Source organism: Megalops cyprinoides, chromosome 1 (genome assembly GCF_013368585.1).
Source record: "Megalops cyprinoides isolate fMegCyp1 chromosome 1, fMegCyp1.pri, whole genome shotgun sequence".
NCBI lineage: Eukaryota > Metazoa > Chordata > Actinopteri > Elopiformes > Megalopidae > Megalops > Megalops cyprinoides.
The window spans coordinates 40,247,069-40,271,044 of record NC_050583.1 but is presented as its reverse complement, the minus strand read 5'-3'; the positions used below and the strand labels follow the sequence as shown (position 1 = coordinate 40,271,044).

General features: G+C 40.6%; 2 protein-coding genes across 4 annotated transcripts; one reads left to right on the top strand and one right to left on the bottom strand.

Moving 5' to 3' along the window:
* Positions 1 to 13,681: 13,681 nt before the first annotated feature.
* On the bottom strand, positions 13,682 to 16,298 carry dcakd (dephospho-CoA kinase domain containing). 3 transcript variants are annotated; one of them, XM_036533948.1, is made up of 5 exons: positions 16,227 to 16,298; positions 15,139 to 15,251; positions 14,828 to 15,031; positions 14,644 to 14,731; positions 13,682 to 14,216 (listed from the first exon to the last, which is right to left on the bottom strand). In XM_036533948.1, the coding sequence occupies exons 2-5, from the start codon at positions 15,248 to 15,250 to the stop codon at positions 13,931 to 13,933; spliced, it is 690 nt and encodes a 229-aa protein (XP_036389841.1). In that variant the 5' UTR covers position 15,251; positions 16,227 to 16,298; the 3' UTR covers positions 13,682 to 13,930. The 3 variants fall into 3 exon arrangements, with proteins under 3 accessions (XP_036389841.1, XP_036389849.1, XP_036389858.1); XM_036533956.1 differs by having other exon boundaries at positions 16,215 to 16,257; XM_036533965.1 differs by lacking the exon at positions 16,227 to 16,298 and adding an exon at positions 15,915 to 16,049.
* Positions 16,299 to 16,329: 31 nt separating this feature from the next.
* On the top strand, positions 16,330 to 19,678 carry ccdc43 (coiled-coil domain containing 43). Its single transcript, XM_036533937.1, has 5 exons — positions 16,330 to 16,512; positions 16,949 to 17,042; positions 18,330 to 18,465; positions 18,737 to 18,792; positions 18,992 to 19,678. The coding sequence occupies exons 1-5, from the start codon at positions 16,339 to 16,341 to the stop codon at positions 19,177 to 19,179; spliced, it is 648 nt and encodes a 215-aa protein (XP_036389830.1). The 5' UTR covers positions 16,330 to 16,338; the 3' UTR covers positions 19,180 to 19,678.
* Positions 19,679 to 23,976: the final 4,298 nt, after the last annotated feature.

Here is a 23,976-nt window from a genome sequence, read left to right as displayed (position 1 = left end):
AGGCGATTTTCTTTCCTGGAGCATGGTGCTCTGCATAAAACATGTAATGTCTGTTTCTTTGTCTCACACATTCCAAAAAAAAAAATACACAGTAAGCCTTGTCTTGTTGATTTTAACTGATCAAAAGGAAGTATTCGGAATGGAGAAAGGAGCAGTAATTCCTGCAAACTGTAAAGATGACATGAGATGTCACATTGCAGTGTGTTTATTTTCTTCCTTTTTTATAAAAACAATCCTCAGCCAAAGGCTTTCTGACCTTTTCCATTCACCTGGAGGGTTAGTACTCCAGCAACCCACTGTCAGACTGTAATTATTTCACAAGGAACCATCAAATGTCATGGCAAACAATGGCAGAAGCCTAAAAGCAGAGTGACGGCTCTAATTGCGCATATTTCATGTATACTGGATGCAAAAATAAACTGAAAATGCAACAGCACCTTAACACATGATGTGGAAATTCATCTGGATTCTTTTTCATGGTGGATTTACTCTGTCTAATTATCAATTGTGCTTTACCAGCATATTGAATGTTTTCTAAAAACATTCAGTGTGCTGGTATCTCACACAAGAATATTGGTTATTACAACACAAAATCTTAAAAAAAGCCCTTAAGCGGTGCATGTCCAGATATGCTCAACCAAACAATATGAAGTTTACATTCAATTTTAAAAATACTTCAACATAGCCATTTTCCATATTATTAATCCTTACACACAATATAGAATGTACAAATTACAAAGTGTGTGCTTTTGTAACAGTTCACGGACATTAGATATACATGCAAATGATACTTTGTGTACAAAAATTCTTATAGTGTACACGTTCAGTATGTTCAGTATATTGTGTTATCATGTGCATTCAAACACATATTACCATCATGAAGCAATTTTTCAGGATTTTTGCTTATTTCATAGGAACGTTTCCAGGGCATTTTCTAATGTGATTTTGTGGTAAATATCTTACAAATAAATTCTGATACACACAATATTAATCACATTATAACACTTGTACTATCAAAGTCAAAGCTTTTGATGTGCCACACCATATGGAGTGTGAATACACCTTGAATAAATTTGAAATTAGAAGTTAGGATTCCTCAGCCCCCCAAAAAATACAGAACATCCGCCTTGAGTGGAAATGATTTGTTGTTTTCTCCTGTGGCTCATTAAAAAGAGCATCAGTGAAGAGAAGCAGAGAGTGGGTAGATAGAACAATCAGCACAAAGCAAAATCCAATAATAGGCCACCAACTGATATTTACATGGTACTTTGTCACCACATGGCTTCCCAGCACACAACAGCTTCCTCCAGTTAAGTGATTAGAGAACAGCAAGGATGTGGGCACCATTAAGTTGTTTAGGACTCTCCTCTCTTTACCTGCTGGTTCTGATATGACTGTCTCTTGCTGATTAATCCTCCCCACACACCAGCCCTTTAAACTCCAGGGAGGAGAGGTGTGTGTATTTGGGAGGGTGGTGGTCTGTGGTGTGCGTGCACACAGATAACTTCCTTTAAGGACCGTTTAAACTGCAATTTTTAACAGTGGAGGTGAGGGATGAAAGCATGCAAAGGCTTTCATGAAGATCTTAGGGTCTATGAGCACGCTCAGAGTCTGCAGGGCACAGAGCTTTAGACCACTGACACTTGTCAGGGCTTTTATTAGATAGTAGGTCGCACCACCATGCGAGGCCAGTGAGACCTTGAGGAGGTCACCACCAAGCACACGCTCTTTCACCCACACACACACACACACACACACACACACACACACACACACACACACACACACACACACATTTTGAGCTTCCTCCTGCTGTCAGGGGGCATGGTTCCACAACACCCCGATACTCTCATTCAGTCCCAACACACACCAAATTTGAACTTTGAGAGGTGTCCAGAGACCTATTTAGCAAAGTATGTGCTTTCTTTGATGGAAAATTCCAAAGTCTGAGGCCGATCCACCTCATGGAGGTACATGTAAAATAAAGGGTAAATGTGCACAAAGGGAGCTGTATGACAAGGAACCTAGCCCAGCAGAATCTACAGTAACCTGGATTCTCTGGTTTGCTCTTACTGATCTTGTGCTGTTACGTTATCCCATATTCTGTCCTTTTTGTGGTCCATTCATTTCCTCTATCTCCACTTCCCCTCACATTATTGCACATACTGTATGTTGCAGTGATGGAAATACTTGGGTTTCCATCACTGCAATATATCAGTAGGCTCTGGGCTTCGTTCAGTCTGTCCAACCACTCTGAGCACCCCCTGCCTTGTGGACTGGCGCACCAGCCCAATAATAATGTTAATATTTGATTTTCTGGAATTTCCTCTTCATAGCTAGATATAGTATGGACAACATCCTGGAAAATTAAAGGAGTTCAGACTGCATATGCTTTCCGATCATGTGATCTGGGCAGAAGCCCTAATAGCACACTTTTCTGCAGTTAGTTGACAATGGACCAAAGTGATAGTTTGAAAAGACCAGGAAAACATGACACAGGACTGAAAATGAAAACCATTTCAAAGGAAGCATTGTGGGTTGTTGCAGGGGGGTGCACTGACATGATGCTATACTGAACTGCACTGCAGCATTTCCCCTACGCCAAACTTCTGCAAACAGGATGCACTTACCCTTTTGTTTAAGACTGTGGAGGGGGAAGAAAGGAAAAGAGAAACAAAGAAATTGATATAAATGATCTGCAGGCCATGCAGGCCCTCCCAGTAGGGGTGAGTGTAGGTTCGCTCAATACCAATTGATCGTGTGAGGTCCAGGCATTTGTCTTAATTCTGACTAATTAGGGCGGGTGATCTCAGGCAGAGAGCGAGATGCAGGCCGAGGACCTTACAGGCGGAGCAAACAAGCTCTCTTTCACTGAGAAAAATGAGCTGTGCGTTACAGAAATCAGTACAAGGTAGGGAGAAAAAAACAATACATTGGTACTTCCAACATAATTCCCCTGCTTTGCTGGTGGGCCACCAGGATAGATGCAGGCAAATTCCTCACTTTATGAAAGTTGTTCATTATCCACTCCCAATCTATGAATCAAACTTGCAGGAGGTGAGACGAATGGAAGCACTCATTGCTTCCCATTGTGGATTTTTGGCAATTTTGCAGATGTCATCTGCTGACCGCAATAATTGGCCTCAAGCAAAGAACAATGCAGAAATCAGAAAAAAAATGGAAGTTGTGTAATGTCGGAAAAGAAGGAGCGAGCAAAAGCTGCAAAGAATGGATGGCGCAAACTAAGCCTTTAACACTTGGAGAAAATTGCTTTGTCGCAGTCTCAAAGCCAAGTCACTGTTGATGAAAATGGGAGGATATCGCTTGGGGATATATATGTGGGGAAGCTTGATAGAGTCTTTTTTATAAGGGCAATAAATATATCCTTTGGATGAGGTAGTGTGAGTGTGAATACTTAGTGTAAATCTTCATCTCCTTCTCTGCATGTGCGCACATCTCCACTCCGCTTGAGGTGGAGGGGGCAGGGAAAGAACTGAAAGGGCAAGAGTATGGCGGACGGGTGATAACACACGACAGAAGATCCGAATCTCATCACACAGGCAAGCCAGCTCTGAGGTGGGAAAGGCAGCAATATCATAGAACATAATAGAGGAACTGCTATGTGTGATGCAGCCATTGTTCAGGTGAACAAAACAGCAGGACAGAGGTGACCACTGGGATCTTCAACACTGCTCCCCACCCATGAGGGCTCTCTTCGCAAGAATGAAAGAAAGACACATCAGTGACAGTCTAGACTGCATGCACCATCTGCATTGGTTCCTTTTTTCAAGAGAATACTCTCATCATGCGTAAAGCAGAGGTTAGGCTGAGAGCATCTGGATTCAAGCGGAATCAATTCTGGAAGGAAGCAGGCATGGAATGAGTTCTTAATAGCAGTTCGAGGGGCAGAGTCCCTGCCTACTACATGTAGACATTTACAGATTTCCAACGCTGAGATGTCAATACGTGGAGACACACAATCTGAAATTTCTCCTAAGACACTTTGAAGAAGCCAAATTGTAGCTAAGTCTCCATTAAGGCTCACAGATGATTTGGTGCAGAGAAGTTAGCATTGCTTAATGTAAAAATGAAATGTCTATATTTGCAATGCAATGTTAGCATGCATGTTGACATATCAGGACACATCAGATGGCTTTGCAATAACACAGGGCCACTTTGTTTTTCTGAGTTTGTCAAATTCTCTGCTGCAAATCATTCAGACACAACTCAATTTAATGAATACTCTCCTCTGTATAATGTCAAGTTGTGGGAAGATCTCATGGCTAAAGCCATGAGCAGTCATGTATATGACTCTGGATGAGTCCGAAGAATCTGGGTGCATTCTGAAGAGGCGGGTCTTCAAGAGACAATTGAAAGCAGTGAGGAGCCATCAGCTCAGTTAATGGCCAAAATTTCATCCATCTCTCCAATCAAAAGAAAACGGAAGGAATCTGTGCTTCTGTTACCAGCACTGAGATGTAATTAGCTTGTGTCTCAGCCCACCCACCTGTTTACTGGGGGGACAGGGGATCAATAATTGTGGCTATTCTCAGTCATCTGTCCACTAATACCAGTAATGTGAGGTGTGGAAGGAATTGACAGGCTGCCTTTGAAAAGAATCCTTTCATCTCCTAACTTAGGCTTACAGCAGATTCAAACAGGAGACCGAACTGAGGCTATCTGGGAAGCCATTCAATCAGACTTCCCACATGTCCAGTATCTTCTCCCTGAGTTCCTTGACCACAGCCTGCTCCCTAAGCCATAGATCTGCTCAGCAGAAGTGACCGGCTTGGCACGGCGACAGCTGTTGATGCTAACCTGCCCTGGCAGGCCAGTCCCTCTGGCAGTCTGCCCCCCTTGGCCCCCTCCTTCCCTACTCATGAGCTGGGCCCCATGGTGCAGCAGTAGAGGTGGAGTGTGCCACTGCTTCTGTCTGACACTCATCCACACTGCCATGGGGGCAGGTGGGAGAGGCAGCCGTGCTCTCTGCGTGTCTCTATTTGGGTCACAACACTTGATGTATTCCCTGTGGAAACTTTAAGGGCCTGACAGCCTCACAGCCCAAACTATCCTGCCCCAGTTCATCATGAAAAACTACCACAGAAGTGGGTGGCTGTTTCACTGAATCACTCCTAACAAAAGCCAACACCAGTCAAAAAGGGCTATATCTATGTGACAAAACTGATATTCAAGGAAAAGGAAATGAATCCTTCTAAACCTGCTTTGCCATTATTAGTTGAAAACCCCCAGCAACAAGTGGTTTTCATTCAGGTTATCTAATCCAGGAGGAAGTCAAGTGTTGCTCTGTAGAACTGCCCTTAACAGGTAAAAGACAAACACCATATAAGAAACTGACACTAACATACTGAAGTCACATTCCATTAGTTATCGCCTTTCTTCACTGTGCCCTCACTGTTGCCATATGACTCTGCCTTACTACACTGTCTTCTAGCTCTGCTTGATTTCTGATGCATTGCTTGGATATTTCTATCTGACCAAATAGAAATTATCCACTGTCCTGTACTAATCACATGGACTGATACAAAAATTGTTTGCTTTATGTAATTTTGACATGGCCACATTGTGAGTAACACATATACCTCATAATTATTGCTGCAGGCATATTTCGGTTTAGGAGCTGTGTTGCAGTATCTGTTTAGGGTGTACTGGAGACAAATTTTCCAGGTGACAATGCCTAGCTTTAGACAAGCTCTGACCTTTGCGGCAGCCTCTGTCAAGAGCTCTGCAAATATTTGAACCAGTGCTTTGCAAACAGCCTGACTCCAAGGCTTACCTCTGCCCTGACACTGCTATCCTTGTGTACAGTATTTCTGCATACATAGAAAAATTTCCCCCCTCAAATTGCACAGTGGCCTGCTTGTCAGATGCTCATGGACAGGTCCAGAACTTATGAGTCATGGTTAGTCTCCTCAACAGGTACCAGCTGTGGGTTTTCTAGGTCAAGCCAGGTGATGCCATGTGACTCCTCAGCAAAATGTGAAAGAAACTGCTTGTTCACTGAATCACCCACAAAATCGTTTCGCATAAATTGAGATGAAGGCCATGGGGGAAAAAAAGTGAGGAAAAAAACAAAAGCACAAAAATTCTGGGTGGATCCACCATCATGAGGTCATGAGTGTTAATGCAAATACTCTGCAGATAAGGCCGACATTTAGAGAAGGTGAAGGGGTGGGGTGGGGAGGATGGGGAGGACTGATTAATGCATGGGCCAACATTTCATTTTGCTTTATCATGTCAGGTAAATCATCAACACCTGCCCTCCAGCAATTGCCCGTACAGTCCTTCTTGCCTCCCTCCCTCTCCCAGAAATCAAGCCAAGTCTTCAATTTAATCTCCCTTCTGTTGGCTGCTTGAAATATTGTCCCTGAAATGAGATCCGTGACCCTGAATACAAAGTGCAGGCGAATCAGGAAGGACTGCACAGGGATTGGGATCAGAAGCATCTCCACTGGTAAATCTGGTGCTGGGACAGTGGAGAGGCAGGGATGAACCCTCCTCGAAGTGACAGAGTTAAATATTTTCCCTCTAAGAACTGGCCATCTAGCAGGGGCCAGGTATGTACTGGCATAGCATGATCATCAAGTCTGCCACCAGCCTGGAAAAAAAACTTTCACCTGACTTGGGGAAGGGAGATGAAACTACTGACATAAAACTCATGGGCTGCGGGACATAACTATTTCAATCCATTTTCCTGTTAATTCCAAACTGAGCCTAAACACAGGATTCCTCTATAAACTCATATATATCACATTCACCAGCTATTTATGTGATAAATCAACCTGCACAATTGCATTTCAGCGTTTTGTTCCAGGACACCACTGTAGTGTCACAACAGTGGAAAATCCAGTGGCCCAACCAGTGTATCCAGTGGCCCAACCAGTGTGTCTGGCCCTCAGCTGAGAACTACTGTCTCATTGTGGAACTGTACACATCCCTGTACTGTCGCTATACTTACTGTATGCACTTTTGCACGTCACTTTGGATAAAAGCCTCTGCTAAATAAATAAATGCAAATGTAAATGTAAATGTATCACATCACTACAAGCACAACAATAGATTCCACTACATATATTTCAGTTAAGTTCACCAACTTTACTAACGTCACTTACTTATAGTAAGTGACTATGCTGTTACTTTTTTTGTATCATCCAATGCCGTTACAGTCTTGCGTCATCCCCTCTGTTCCAGTTTTGTCTTATGAGTTTCCTGGAACTCATGCTCCCAGGCAAACCAAAGAATGGAGGAAATTTCAAGAGCCTTTGCCTTGAGAGTTGTTTAGACCTTGCTAGTAAGCATCCATGATGAATCATATACAAAGCTGGAGAAGACAACACTGGAGGTAAGGTAAGTGGGGAAATAAGGAACTGATAAGATTGATGGCAGAAAATGCAGTGTTGACAACATCGAGTTTTTCTAGACTCCCAAAATTTAAGATAAGGAATGAATCCTGCAGGAAGAGAGATGACAGGAAAATTGGAAGACACTAATAGCTTGTTACATTACAGACATTGAGTTTCGTCCATGGACTGGTCGAGCCTCTGTCCCTTTCAGGGAACAGCAGAGGGGTTACTGTCAAAGAGGACACTGAAGATTGAGACCTGAGGGCTATTTGGCAGGGTGGGCGGATGGGCACGAGTGGTGGGAGACAGAGATTGGAGGGACGGAGGGGAGCAAGACTGTGGATGCCCACCCACTCATTGCCTCCTGGCTCTCGTCACATTGCATCAATCTGCATTCTCTTGATAAAAATAGCTTTGCAAACCCGCAGCTACAAAGCACTGTGGGGAATGGCATTACAGGCCGGTCCAGGACCTCTGTGCCCAGGAGAGAAGTGAGACTGTGTCAGCCTGTTGTCATGCCAGACTGGCTGTCTCTCACTGATACACACACACACACACACACACACACACACACACACACACACAGTACAGACATTCAAAAGTACTGTAACATACACGGAAACATGTAAACACATAGACAGGACAACACAGGTATAGAAACACCTATACTTTCCACTTACACACATATACACAAGCCCCTAAAAAGGATTAAAGAGACACAAATACTGCACAAAAATGCACATAAGGATTTTCCCCAAGCCAATCGCTGTTGCAATATTGCATCGTATTTTTCCAGCTGCTTCTTTCCAGAGTCTGCTGCTTCACTAACCACATGTTTGCGCTTCAGGCTGCACGCCCTGGATGCACTTTCGCCTCGGCGTTCCCCTGTTTCCCAGCTCCTGGATTTAGTTCTGGTTTCAGGCAGAAGCAGGCAGGTGCCTCCAGATCACTTCTTCAGCAGGAGTTGCACGCCAGGTCCTGAGGCAAGGGTGCATCTTTACACATTAAAACTGTGTGAGTTTGTCGCTGCAAGGGCCTGCAGTGTGCGTGGCTGGTAAAGGACAGGAGACTAACTCCTGCTGCCCAAGCAGAGTGAGTCCTCTATGCCAGTATGGCTGCAAGAGTACAGCCCTCTGCAGAGACTTTTCTATATTGCCCTGTGACCAGGTTTACATATTCTGACATTATTCCACATATTCAAGCAAGCATAATGTAAACCACTTATTCTATTATTAATCATATTAATCATAAGATATTAATCATATCTTATTCTACTTATTCTAAGTATAACCAGAATAAGACAGTACTCTGGTTATACTTAGAAACTACTAAGAAAGCTGAATAAGACATGTAGTATATTACTTCATTAAACAGAATACAGAGTAATGTAATATTTGGATGCTAATATCCTATAAGTTTAGGTTTGTGCATGTTCAGTTTTTGCAAGGAATATTGGATCATAATAAACTCACCAGTTAAATAAGCATTTTTGAAGCTGCTTTGCAAAAGTACTGAGAAAACAATATAAAATAATACAAAATGAAGCATCTTCCCAACCATTCTGCCAAATAAGACAGCAAGAACCTTCACACCTGTGATTTATAGGGCTTACTGAGATTCTTATTATCGTGGTCAAAGGAATATTAGCATTGGTTGTGTTATATAGTGCATGTAAACAGCTTATTTAGAATAAAACTATGACCAGAGTAACAACCATAACCCAAAATACTGAGTGCATGTAAACATATTTGATAAGTCACACAATTAGAGTCACACAAGGGTGTTAACCAATAATAATGTTTGGTTACATTGGCGCTGTTATTCTGTCTCTTGGATCCATCTATAAGTAACACAATAATGGAAACCTGGACTGTCCATAAACAGGAGATGGGTCAAATGATCTGTTTTTCCCAGGCGAGTCTTTGAGTAGTTCATCTTTGGAATAAATGAACAGTAAAGACATTCATGAGAGATTTACCCATGTTTTACAGTATCGTATTTATGTTGAAAAGTATATGTGGCAAGACATTCAAAACTGATTTTACAAATTATTGTACATCTTTTGTTGCCCCAACACATTAGGATACTATGTGGCAAGATTACATTTTCATTTTTAAGTGATTTTACCTCTCTCAAACCCATGTAAATTCAGATTGGTATTCCAGTCATGTTCACTGATTTTCCAGATGAGCCAATAAAAACAAATTTGGGATGAATACTGGATGCAAACACAGCAACAATTTGAAGTAGTGTACAAAGACAACCTTTTTAGAAAAAATAACATTGTTACACAAAAATAGTAGATAGATGTTATTGACAACATATTGGTGACATAAAATTATATATTTAAAGTTTCAAAAAGAACATTAAGAGAAAAAAAAGATTGTGCAATTACTGTTTTTCAATGTGGCTGAAAAACACAATCAATTTCCAAAATGAAGTTTTATATCTTTCCTTTGGACACCACGGTGGTATGTTAAACTATATCATATCAAGGTCTGAGACATCTCTGAAGACTGCAGGTAAATCATCACTGATATCCACAAGTAGGAAAGCAGCTATATAAAGCAATTCTAAAAAGATTAATCTAAAAAATATGAATCCACTTTTCCAGTGTCCATCATTAAGACATTTTTGGATACTGGTACAGTGGCAACCCTGACATGAAGATGAAGAATGTCTATTTTGCCACCATGGATGACTAAATCCAAAGGAACCAGAGATCTCTTAAATAAGCTGGCACCTTCAGGTTAAAAAGTGTGAAAAGAACCATTCAAAATTACATGAATGTTGTATTCATGGCCAGGTTGCATTGAAGCAGCCTCTTTTGGAAGCAAGCCACAAAAGAAGAAACTTTCATTTGCCAAAATACACCTGAATGTCAATTGGAAGCATGACTCATGGTGAAATGAAATGAAAACTGGGCTTTTGGACTTTCTCATTAGCTTTCTATTTGGTAAAAAATGACGATTATGTTAAGAAGAAACCCATGCCTACTGTGAAATACAGTGAGGGTGTTTATTATATTTTGGAGTTGTTTTTGCATGTATGAGTCCCTTGTTAAGAAAGAGGGTTATGAACCTCAGAACTCTACCTTGTACCAGAACATTTTGGACAAAAACCAGGTTCCACAAAGCTCATTCTAGGCTGAAAATATACTACTGACATTCCAACATGAAGATGATACAATGCATTCACTAAAACTACAGAGGAATGGTTAACTGAGCTCAAAATAAATGTCCTTAACTGATCATCTCAATCCAATCAAAATGGAATGCACATGTAGAATTGGACAAGAACTACTCATGATAAAATGAAGTTGTTCTGATGTTATACAATAACATGTTTTATGAAATAATTATTTTATTATAATTGTTTACAAGCTTGAGGTTTTGGTGAATATGTAATCAAAACATATTTTTTTAGTCTACAGCAGGGCAAATCAGCCATATGATCAGATGGGCTGATGTCGGGAACATTTGCAGGACATCCTAACAAAACTCCTGAGATTTTAGATTTAAATACACTGAGACTGATAAGTTAGCCAAGAGATTCTGTGATGGTGCAATGTATTCATTTGCTTCTTCATCCTTGACCACACATTTCATTGAGATATGGTTGGTCTTCCATATGGCACATTACATTCACATTTACATTTATTCATTTAGCTCATCATTTACACTTATCCAAAGCGATTTGCAAGTGGAGTACAACACAAGCAAAAAACCATAAGGAGTCAACAATATTAGAAGCGTTGCATGACCAGGTTTCAATAGTTGGCCAGACAAGGTACAAGCCAGCTGGTAGAGATAATGAGTGTGTTAAACCATTAGATTATATATATTTTTAATATAGCTTATTAGGAAACACTTTCAAGACCTGAGAAATTCCCTTAGGGGGTAGTGTTTCAGGTGCTCAGGTGAGAGCGGAAGAGCAGTGTCTTCAGATGTTTCTTGATGAGAGAGAAGGACTTGGCAGAACGGATGACATGAGGAAGTTCATTCCACCATTGGGGGACAAAGGCAGAGAAAGTTCTGGATAGTGATTTTGCACCTCGATGGGCACCCCATAGGCATACACATCATTACACATTCTTTAACCATAGAATTGTAATAACATGATTGCTTATATTACCAAACCTAAATGACAGTCACATGTCTGTGTTTCTAATTGCATGTTACTAAGTGTGAGTACTAAAGTATTGCCCTGTAAACATTAAAACCATTTGGAGAATAGAGGGAATGAGTTTGTAAAAACACTTACTTTCAACAAAGCTCAGCAACAGTGTGTACTCAGTGACGAGCTCAGTGGTCTCCAAACAAACTTGGTCGTACTGGCAAGTGACTGATTTACATACAGTTTCCTCCATATGTTGTTGTGTTCATTGGTTTGTTTGCAAGCTGCATGTAGTGATGCACTGAGCCAGTGGTTTTGTGGTCTGCCAGCTCAGGATATTTAATCATGCTCATAATTGCAAGGTGCACCACTGATGAAATGAAGGTTTTGATGTCTCAAATGGAAAAGGTTAAGCAGGGCTTCTTCTAATCAAAGTGAAGGCTAGGTGTAATAGTTATCTTATGGTAAAGGTAAACAGGAAGAAAAATAGTTCCAAATAGTCAATAGGTGAATTATTTGTTTTATTGTTAATCAAGGAGGATAAAGGGGAACAGGTTGAAAGTAATGATAGATTTAAAGGTAGTGTTCAGGCTTCCCGTTTCCAGCTCACCCGCTGCCACTGCTCGTATCTATTCAATGTTGATATCACAGCAACAGCACCATGCTGCTTCCATGTGGTAGACAGAAACACATGGCTACAAAGATAAAGAGTGAAAACATATACTATGTGTTTTTCAAAGCTAATAGGTAAGTTAACCAACATATAGATACAAGTGACATTTTTCTGCCCCGGAAGTATTTCACTTAACTTTGGAGGTGTGCTCCCGCATCAGGTATGACTAAAGTGAAAACAATACAGGAAGAAACCTAATGCCGCATACCAGGGATAGCTGTTATTGCGCTAAAAATAGCTATTCGATATACCGCAATGGCTATACCACCCAGCCCTACTTCTAACCATGTGGGAAACGCATGTAGCACACCATCACTGCTCTAGCAGAAGAGATCTCTACAGATTAGATAAGACTCCCAAGGTCTTTTGGATAGATGGCCCACCACTAGACGGGGGACTCCGAAGTAGTTTTTAGTAAGATATGAAGTAAATCTAGTTTTGAAAGTTTGTGAATTGCCATCCTGCTCACTAAGCTATTCCCTGCTTTCTGTACCACATTCTGTGTTCAGTGCATGTTCTAGACAGGTCAGGTCAGAGCTTGACTAAAGGCATTGAGTATCAGTAGACAGTGGGCAAAATAATATATTCTCAATATGAGAGGTTCTGAGGTCATTATTTTCTGGGCATAATTAGGGATGTCTCTCATAATATATAAAGCTGTTCTTGCAATTACATCTGCAACCATGCTGCCAACTTTGACTGTCCTGTTCAGGTTGATTATGTTCTGAACCCAGAAATCCCTCCTCACCACTGAATGGTGAAGGTCAACACAATCTGCTGAAAGCTGCTGTGAAACATATTTTCCCAGCTTAAAACTCACACAGCACATTTGCACTTGAATTGGTCCTGGTAAGGATAATCAGTGTATTGTCAGTTATTTTGCGAAATAATTCACTACCACAGCAACAAGGAAGATGCAGTGTTTTAACACAGAGGGCAAAGTACTAATTTTCCTCAAGATACCACACATACAGAACTCAAATTTTAAAGAGACAGTAATGCACAAAATACAAAAGATGGTTTACCTAGCAGACTTTCCAAAGAAATCATTCATATAGTAGAGATGTCTCATGTATACTGGAGAAAAATTTAAGCAGACTGGTAAAAATGACTGACCACGGTCAAAAATTCCAGTTTTTTTTGGCCTTTAATACTGGGAGATTAAAAAACATGTCTGACCCAATGTGTTATATCCCCACCTAGTGTTCTTTGTTAGAATATGATTTGTTAGATAGGAGCTGAAATAAGTGGAAAAAGTATGAAAATTATAATGAAAGTGTTCATATATTTATTTGATAAAACAGGAAAATGAGATTTTACATTGACCTTTGACATTTCTTGTTTGAAAAACAAGATCTAGCAAAACAGATCTAAAAATGTATGAACATTAAAAAAAGCAGCTCACAAAACATCTTCAGACAACTGCTGAAAGCATTACAGTTGTCACATACAAGCATTAAGACGCTTGCTTATTCTTATTGTTCATACAATACTTGTGAAACCTGTCCCTTCTGCCTATTAACAGTGTGGGTACATATTTTTCAAATATCAGAAAAAGGCAAATTACATTCACATTTAAACAGTGTTAGGCCCTTAATTAAAAAGTGTTCACAAGTGTTCACAGAATTGCACCAAAAACAAATAAGATAAATCCATTCATAACTTGAAAATATTTTCAAGCAGGTGCATTCTGATGTGCAATGAGTACCCATTGACAGCATTGCTATGGAATATAGTTACTTTTGATGACAGCTGGCCCAATACAATCATACAACAAGTGCTACAAGACCAGAAGTTTCACAGTGTAGAGAAGAAGGCCTCCTAGACCAGTTACTGTGGCGATTGCAATGGCCCTTACTAGCAAAAATTCCATGGAGTCCTCCAGCTTAGTATGCAGTCTGAGAACCTGCCTCTGGGTGTCCTCACGGCTGCCTGAATTTTCTATGACGTGATTGGCCAGTCCACGCTTTTCATTGAGGGGCATCTGGGCTGCGATGCGTTGCTCAGCCTGTTCCTGGTTTAGTCCATCCCTCTGCATCAGACGTGACAGCTGTGTGGCAGGGTCACTGAAATGACAGCAGGAAGAATGAGTTCACCTCCCACACCAGCAGTCCATCAGATAAAGCCAATCAACTGGGCTTGCATTCCACCAATAACAACCACAGAAGGGGGAAATCTATAATTAAAAGTGAGTCGGAAGCAGTCACCAACCGACTAACTATAATCAACAGTTTCACCAGACATGAGTTCTCAGCAATTATGGCTGGTCTCTTAACATAGTAAATCCAGCATCTGATAATCTCAAAAAGCGCATTCTATTCTTTCAGGATATCAGATATCAGATTCTGATCAGCACTGCAATCAAGCATAGTTGTTTCGTCCAGATCATTTTGTACATTCTAAGTAGCCTTGGTGCCTTGTTAGAACACTGACATAATTCAGCAAAGACAGTACCTAGCCAGTCAGCATGCTCAGAAACACTGCGAATCTCACCAGTACACCACCACTGTGTGCTTGAGGAACCGCGTGAGGCGGCGTGTCTCAAAAAGGAGAGGTACATCCAGGACCACATAGCGGTACCCTGCATGATAGTGTGATAGAGGGGGAATGCTGTCACCTGGGAGTGCTGTCAACACAAAGAGGGATCCAAATCCAAGGTAATTGTGAGAGCTCTCACCTCTGAGAAAGTAGAAGAGGATCTGCTTGAGCATTGCCTTGTGGATCTCAGGGTGAGTGATGGAGTTGAGCACCTTGCGCTTCTCTGTGCTGGAGAAGACTATCTGGCCCAGCTTCTGCCGGTCGATCTCCCCATTTTCCAAAAGGATCTCCGGGCCAAAATGCTGCACTATCCGGCAATAGGCTGGGCTATTGGGCTCTACCACTGACAAGCACAGCATGACAAAAAATAAGGGGGCAGGCAGAGACTGCAGGGGGCATGTGGGGGGTGTAGGGACACTAATGAGTCAGTGCTCATAAAGGGTCCCCTACCTTGTCTGGCCACCACATCAGCATCGATGACAGGGCAGCCCAGCTCTCGAAGCGCAGAGGACACCGTACTTTTTCCTGAGGCTATTCCTCCCGTCAGCCCTACCAGGAACATCCTGCTCACACAAACAAACACATGCTGTCACACTCTCAGCCCTGGCCAGGAGCCCAGTGCTCGTTTTGACAGATCTGCTAACGTGCAGATCGTGTCAATGTTTGTGGCTCATGAATACAGGCATTTTCCAAAAAATAAAAGGGAATAATACCAAATGTGACTTCACACGTTAAGGTTCAGCAAGAGGACAGAAAACGTTTAGTCAGCTAAATATTTTAACGTGTGTCTGGCGCACCCTGGAGGTGTAAAGGTAACCCACACAATATTTTAATTTATGTCACAATGAATTATCAAACACACTTCAAAATTTTATAGAGTTGGCCCCTAAATGCAAAATCTGATCGAGGGCTACTATTCAGATCAATTTGTTATTACACTAGCTATTTTATCATCAGGTACATTATCTCGTTAGGAAACGAAATCTCGATCACTTTAGGAAACGAGAGTGTAGCTAACTATTGCTATTTTACTGTATAAGAAATTGTGTGATGTGCTACTTTTAACTTGACCTAGCAAGCTAACAGGCTCACCAGCTAGCTACAGCAGTTTTGAACTAATTAGCTCGCTGTATGAGCCGAGTTCTTTTATGTAACCACTAACGTCAAATGCAAAATAAATGGACACGATGTAGCTGTTTAGCTTGCTGGTTAGTTATGATTCCTACCTTGAGGCTATGGAGGCATGCGATTATCAGGTTGTTTTTACAAGACAGGCGAGCACTTCCACTGTTACTCCTCGCATATTTTTCACAAAAGCTGTTCAGGGAATAGCTAACTTAGCTATCGTGTTAGCTGACTAGATATGGTCAGCTACATAGCAGTTTGAAGTTTTGACAGTAACTACGTCCCCAAACGTTTATTCACTCTTCTTAGCTATGTCTGGGTCTGTATTTGAACTCGTTTTCTGGATTATTTATACCACACCGTGTATTAATATGGCACTCACTTTACTGAGTGGACCTTACTGTCTTACTTACTCTCTCCCCTTCCACTTCTTGCTCGGTGAAGTCCTTGTGTTTGTCTTTACCGGAAATAATACAGGCAGTTCGTGCAGACACCTCCCCCGTCTTAGGACCCCGGAAAGCCAACATGGCGGCGCCCGAAAGAGTTGCCGATGAGTTTGAAAGCTGGTTGAACATTCGGCTTGAGTCGCTTGGAGTAGATCGAGATGTTTATGGAACTTACATTCTTGGGGTGCTTCAAGAAGAAGAGACTGATGATGAAAAGACAGATGCCCTGCAAGGTATTATGTCTGCATTTCTGGTGAGTGTTTTAATATCGGTAGCTAGCTGCTAGCCAGCCACACGCCACCGTCGTATCAAGAGTGCAGTCTGTCACAGTCGCTCGGTTTGCAGTAACTGGTTGTAAAGTCAGACAACGACGTAAGAATGTCAGAATGTAATGTAAATACTAAGTAGATAGCTACAATTATTTTTAAGTACGTAAGTATAACTGGCTATCACTTTGCCAGGCTTTAATTTTTGGCAATAAGGTAATAAGGTAACTGATGGTCTTCAGTTAATTTGCTGGTTGCGAACACATTTTTCTCAAAGAAACTTCTTTCTAGCAGTTGTAGCTACCGATTAGCAAGCTAACTAACGAGCACATCTCCTACATGTCTTATTAGAAAATGCAGCCAGCGCCTTTACTGTGTTAATGTAACTATCCCTTTGACTGTTTGAATTTTCTGTATTTGAAGGAGGACGATACGCTTGAAGATGTGTGCAGAGAGATCATCAGACACTGGACAGAGAGCTGCTCTTCTTCATCAGCCAAGAACACTCAATCGGACGGTATATATTGTCATTATGGCACATTTAGGTTTGTCCTTAAGTGATGAACAGATATCACAACTAGCAGAGCAGATACAGAGTAGTACAACAGGAGTCAAACTAATGGTGGCAATTGTGTAGCAGGGAGAGAGTTGTGTGGCAGCAGTAGCGGTGGCAACCCCCCCCCCCCCCCCCCCTTAAAACCAGAAAAATATCACCCCTTGGTGAGGAAGGCATGTGAGTCTTTGATTAATCTTGGTGAAGAGCTCTACCGGAATGGAGCCTGGTGGCTGAAAGATTTGTTATGATTTTCAGACAAATTCAGATCATGCAGGGCAGACCAATGTAGAATTACACCAGATAAATACAATGGGGCTGGGCCATGAATGATTTCATATGTTAAAAGAAAAAGGGAGGAAACACTTTATTAAGCAAACTTGGAGCCAGTGTAGTTTGTTTGGAGGTATGGATTATGGAGATATGAAGACATCAAGACCTCAAAGCAGGCAAAGTGCTGAATATTGTACCAATAGCCAAGGTGGAATTATCCAATTCAAGATGTGAAAACATGAAAATACAGAGGTTAGTATAGAGGGAGGAAACGCATGAAAAATTTTGCTAAGTTTCTGATTTTAGACACAGTAGTCAAAGACAGTAAGGTTGGGGGCTAATATAAACCTCAGTGAAAGAGAAATAGTGTCCTCGGTCTAAAAATAAAATTTGGGGCCATGCTGTTTAAGGAGGTGCCCTAAGGGTACCATGATGGTTTAAAATAATAGTGGGCCAAGGAGAGACTCTTGAAGGACCGTAGTGGGTTTGGGCAAGAGGAGAACCCCTCTGAGATTCCAAAAAAGTACCTGTTAATTGGATAGGAATCTATGAGTGTCAAGTCAAACAAAGCAAAAACATCATGTCAATCCTGTATTTTACTGTACTCTGGTGTCAAACCCTGCTGTAGCATGGACTGTGCTTTCCATTATTCCTAGTTAAAACATCATTGGTCACCTTTAGTTGAGCTGGTTCAGTCCTTTGACCCTTGTGGAAGATAGAATGACACATCACATGCAGATGGCATGTTTTAAATGGATATCAGGCTGGGATCCCACAGCTAATTAAGGAAATCTTAGAAAATCTCAGGAAAGGAAAATTTGGGAAAAGGTTGACAATTTGGGAAAAAAATCAGGGTCAGGATCTTTATCCCATCTTGAGTCAGGGGTGGTGGGTATATGTGAAGGATTTATTTGCCCAAAAGCCAGCCTGCCTCAGCTCTTTTAAATAGGTCGATCCTCTGTGTGTTTGTGTGTGCAGCCGAGGTTCAGGCGATTGCCAACATGATTGAGAAACAGGCCCAGATTGTTGTGAAGCAGAAGGAGGTGTCTGAGGAGGCGAGGAAGAGGAAGGAGGCCCTCCTTGCCCAGTATGCCAATGTCAGCGATGGAGAGGAATATCCTTTTGCTCTCATGCTTTTGTTGCTCCTCCAGCGGTATTCTTTTACAGTGTGTTGTTACTTTAAGGTGTGACCTTAACTGTTTCTGAGTGTCCAATGTTGAGAAATTGAAAAGATTGAAGTGAAGATTAAATGTAAAGAAATGGATCTGAAAGAAACCTTGAAGACAATTTTGAAATACGCCAGTAAGGGCACATGATCCTGTTTATGGATATTGTTGTGCCTTAAATGAAAGATATGTCCTTTCAGTTTCCTTGACTTTACCCACTGAAGGTGCTGAGGAGGAGGAGACTGGAGCAACATGCACTTTTGACAGCGAAAAATGTATCCTTTTTTATATGTTGCACTCAGATATTTTACACAGTATTAGTATCCATATGTGAGGAAATCTAAATAATGAAAACTGTGAGGCAGTCCTTTCCTAATGCTTGTCATAATTCATTCGTTTGCATTTTGCTATGTGTTTTAACTGGACGGCATCGCTTCCTCTTTGATGCAATGTGCCTTTACGGAAAACCCCCAGCCCTGTTCAAGAACACCAATGTGGAAGACGTGCTTGCTAAGAGGAAGCTCCAGAGAGAGCAGGCCCGTGAGAGTGCTCAGAAGAAGAAAGAGCAGGATAAGATGCAGCGAGAGAAGGACAAACTAGCCAAGCAGGAGAGGAAGGACAAGGAAAAGAAACGCACACAGAAAGGGGAGCGCAAAAGATAAAAACCCGTACTCCTGGACATGTTGAGAGATTCTCTTTTTTCACCATTTCTTATACAAGACACTGTTACATGAACATCTGAAGTTTTCTCCATCACCGGTTGTCATTGTTTTCATACTGGACTAAACAGCTTCATACTGAAGTACACAATCTGGTGATGAGAGCTGAGCAGACCATTTTGAAAACATAATTTCAACGTACGTTTTGAACCCCTCAAAATACCCATGGTATTGTAACCAAGTTCAGTAGATTTATTGACATTACATGCTGTTGGAGGTTACCTTGGATACCTCAATATGTAGCCTATCATGCCAGTAAGCCATGCAGTTTATTGCAGGTCTGAACTGAGGCAAAAATCCCCAAAATGATTGTCTCCACCTATGGCTACATCATATTTAATAATATATGACAGGTGAAGTATGATTATGCAGATATTTGAGTTCACTAAAAAGAAATTATGTGGCACTGCTTTTGAATTCTCAGTGAATGAGTGTGTAGGTGGTTTGACTTATAAGTATATGCCAAATGCCTGTTAACATACTCTATCTTTATATCATTGGTGTGTCTTTATTGCCTTTGTAGAGCTCAGCTAGCATACCTTCTCATTCATCTGCTTTTTCCTGAGATGACAAGGGTTGTAACTGACAATAGTTACATTATTTGTTGAGAGATGTAATGCTGCTACAAATCCTTTATTGTCAGTGTCAAGATGAGACCATGGAAAATGTCTTGCCTATATACAGTACATCCCAAAGAAGCATATGTCTTACCTGGTTTGCATGGAAACATCCATAAAAATTGAATGGACAAGCAAATAAGACCCATTAGAAAGGAAGACTATTCTAGAGATATTGTTCGCTTGTGGTGAATGTAGTATGTGACCTGTAGAGTTTTGTTTTGACTCATCTCTTTTGTGTTTTATTTTTACATTTCATGGAGAAACTGAATATCGCAAGAAATGTGTAGCTACACATCAATAGCAACCATGACATTGCCGTGTAACTACCATTTTACCTACAGCTGGAGCAAGACAATACACCAATGAAATTTCACTGTATAAAACCTTATTTTCAGTTTTCACAATATTTATGGGGGGGATCATATTATGATGTGCCATTCTTGTAGAGAGAACCTCTTTCGTGTTGGGTTTTAGTTTTGTAATGACAACCTGTATCAGTCTGGAAAGATGGAGTTCCTAAATGTTTACATGTTCCTAACATAAATACAGATGAAACCTGTAATACTTCTATTTTAATTGGGTGTGGGGCTTAATAAATTATGTATTTTCTGTCTTGAAAGTTCATAAGGATCAAAATGGTGGTACATTTATATCAATCTGCATACAGTTTTTCATGGTTTTTAAGAAGGTCTCAAAGAATAAAACAGGTCTTTGCAATTTTAATTTGTGAAGGGTCTTTTTTATCATGTCTATTATTGGTTACATCAGGAAAGCATTAGAAAAACAAGACTGCTTCAATGGAGAAATTCATAAATATGATTTATCACAAAAATGTGGCAAATTTTTCCATCTATGCAGAGTTCACATGTATGACACTGAAACCAAGTGATCATTGCAAAGAACACTGCTCAGATTTCCATGAGCAAGGGATTTTCAGTCTGCCGTGATGAAAGTCTCAGGTCCTTGGTATTGCCCGATGCTCATTGATCCATACATCCATGCGTTCAGCTGCTTTTCTCACAGGGTTTGTTGTCCAGGTGTCCGTGGAGTAGTCCTCTGTGCTGAAGTGCTTGTACTACATCTAATGTTTATCTTGGCTGGTTTGTAGGCAAGATGGAAAGTCCAATTTCCACTGAGGTCTGTTCCAATGACGGGTCTGCCTAGCTGTAAAATATGATGTTTAGTTGTCATTGACATTGTCCGTCTGTTGCTGTGTTTATTGATTATTTATTGATTGTGATTGATGAAGTTTAGTTGATGCTTAGTTGCCCTTGGTTATTGATGAAAATATTCCCTTATATTAAATTATTTTTGGTTAACACATCGTTTTGATGTTGGCAGGACACACGATTTCATTTGCCATCTAAATTGTTCTTCCCCATCTTATGCAAAGTCCGGGACTTCTAGCAAAATGTAACATCAATATTTAGCGCTTTACACTAAATATTCCTAAATGCAAAATTAAAATCTATAGGTTTTAAATATGTATGGTGTTAATTCAAGCCATTAAATCAAACAGCAAGGTACTTTTATTTTGTTACATAGGTCCTTTTAAAATTGCAGGAAAGATACTGTATTTTCAGATATTTTGTATTTCCTTAAATAAAATGTAAATAATTTTCAATTGGTTGCATTTGTACCAGCTGTTGGGATATTATTTCTGTTCCCCTTGTAAAAGTTACTTTATTCATTTTGACAGACTGGTGTTGGTAGATATGTGCAAGTGAAAAACTTCAGTACTGTACCCTATAACGACTGTACACTGTTCAAATCCAGGCACTGCACCAACATGACAGGAACAACTGATCTGCAGTATTGAAACCAGCAGGAAACATGTTCCTCAAAGCAGACTGGGAAGCACAAAACAGATGCACAAATGTAAACAAGATGGGTACAAGCACTTATCTTTCACAGTAAGGAAGAACTCTGTGTTTCATATTCTTTTGGCTCAACACAGTAATTGCTATTTTCCTGGTAAGCGATGTTCGAAATGGAAAGCAATACAGTCTAGCAGTCCCACAGCACTCTTCCTCTAAAATGGTCATGGACAGCCTCTTTAAAGAGGGAACTGCCAGTTACATATGCAATTACTTGGAGGCTATATTTTACATAGTCCTCCTTTTACATAGCTTTGTTAAAGATGGTTATCTGACCTAGTAACTGTCATATTCCTGGTTTCTGACTGCAGAGACTTGGGTAACCATGTAAGAGAGGTATAGAATGTTACATTTAGAAAAGCTTAATTACAGGATTTACATGATTTCAAAATATAACGTTCATGGAAAACAGAGACAAACTCTTTAAAGTGTCTGCCAGTCACATATGCAGTAAATTTGCTATCATATTTTAGATGCCTTCTTTTTGAGCAGGTTCATTAAGGTGGCCTTTGTACCTGGTTTAACTGTCATATTTCTGATCTGTGACTGGACAGGAAGAGAGGTGTTCTGTGCTCTGCTCTGCCCCGTAATGCTCACAATTAACTACAGTTAACTTTATCATAACATTTTCTCCTGACAGATAGCACAGCACCTTAAAAAATATGTGTGTATTCAATGTGTTAAAGGGGTTCTTCATCTTGGACCACTCATTTGTGAACTCCCACTTGGAGACAGCTCCATTATCTACCAAATGTAGATGCTTTTTGCCCAGCCTGGAATGATTTTATCTTTCAGAAAGTAATGCCAGCTTGGCATACATGGCTCTTTTGTAGTCACACAAGTGTTGTCAGTGTGTCCAAAGGGATAATTCATACAGTGGTAGTATTTTATAAAGTATTTTACAAAGAGACTGACACAAGTCACACAACATACCTGAGTGACTTGTAAGCTAGCCTAACATGATTGTACCTGTGTAGATGGCAACAAACTTGGCACATATGATTGTTTTAGGGTCACTCAGTCATTTTGAATGTATTTAAAGGCTTAATTCATGTCAAGCAAGTTGTTTATCGACTCTCACTTAAAGAGACTAACAGAGTAAGTTGTATTCTGCCTGATCTGAGATTTCACCTCATGAGTGACAAAGTTGGTCCATAAGGTTATTTTTTTAGTCAGAAAGGTAATTTCATTTTGTATAAAGGGTTAAATCATGTTCGGCCACTTATGGACTTGAGGATGTCTGCATGTCTGCAAAAACACTTTCAGTATACAAAACTGTAAAGTTACACACACATTGCAAAAACAGGCCAGTTATTCAAATAATTGATAGCAAAATGAAGCTTAGATACACCACACAATTTGGGTGACATGACCTCACACAAACTGGAAAAGCACTCTTCCAAAACAAACCTTCTCAGTTTTAATTTCTTTTGCATGTCAAGATTTCTGCCCATTGACATGTAAAATCATTCTTGGCCAGGCATATTACTTCTCCTAGTAGATAATATAGGTTTCCTAATATTAAGAGTTGAAAAATAAGCGGCCTTACATGAATTACTCTCTAAAGTTCACTGCAATTGCTAGCTTAACCACAGGCCCTAGTTGTCAAGTTGATGTCTGCACAGACCTGATCTGTGTGAACAGATTACTATGATTTATAGTACTATGATTTATAGCCAATTACTGTGATTTATAGTAGCCTGCTACTGTACCAAAAACAGATGTTAACATTATATACTCTTATACATGCAGTTGGTTAATGACCTCACACAGCACGGGCAGACATGCTCACCGGAAGATTGAAGTCTAGTAGCCTATGTCATCACCACACAGGGGTACGACAGTAAACTGTAGTGTATTTTCTCTAATTCATCCAACCTTGTATTACTCTCTCACCCTTCTATTTATCTGAATGAACTTTCAAGTTTCATAATTAATGATGCAAATTAATTGAACCTTGTGATTGTAGAATAAAATGCAGACACGATTCACTCAAGCATATGTGCCAATACCACACATGCACAGACAGGATGCTCCCATAAACGTTTCAAGCACAACCTTCCTTCATTCATTGTGCTGACCATTAAATGGATTACTTGCCCAGTAAATGACTTAGTCACCTCTTACCTGCATAAGAAACCACAATTACGATCAATGGAAATTTCCCGTCTGTGATTTCTGAGTAGGAGGTGTGCAGTTTGGAAACCAGCGTTTCTACTTCTGTTTCAAGGAAGACTGGGAAA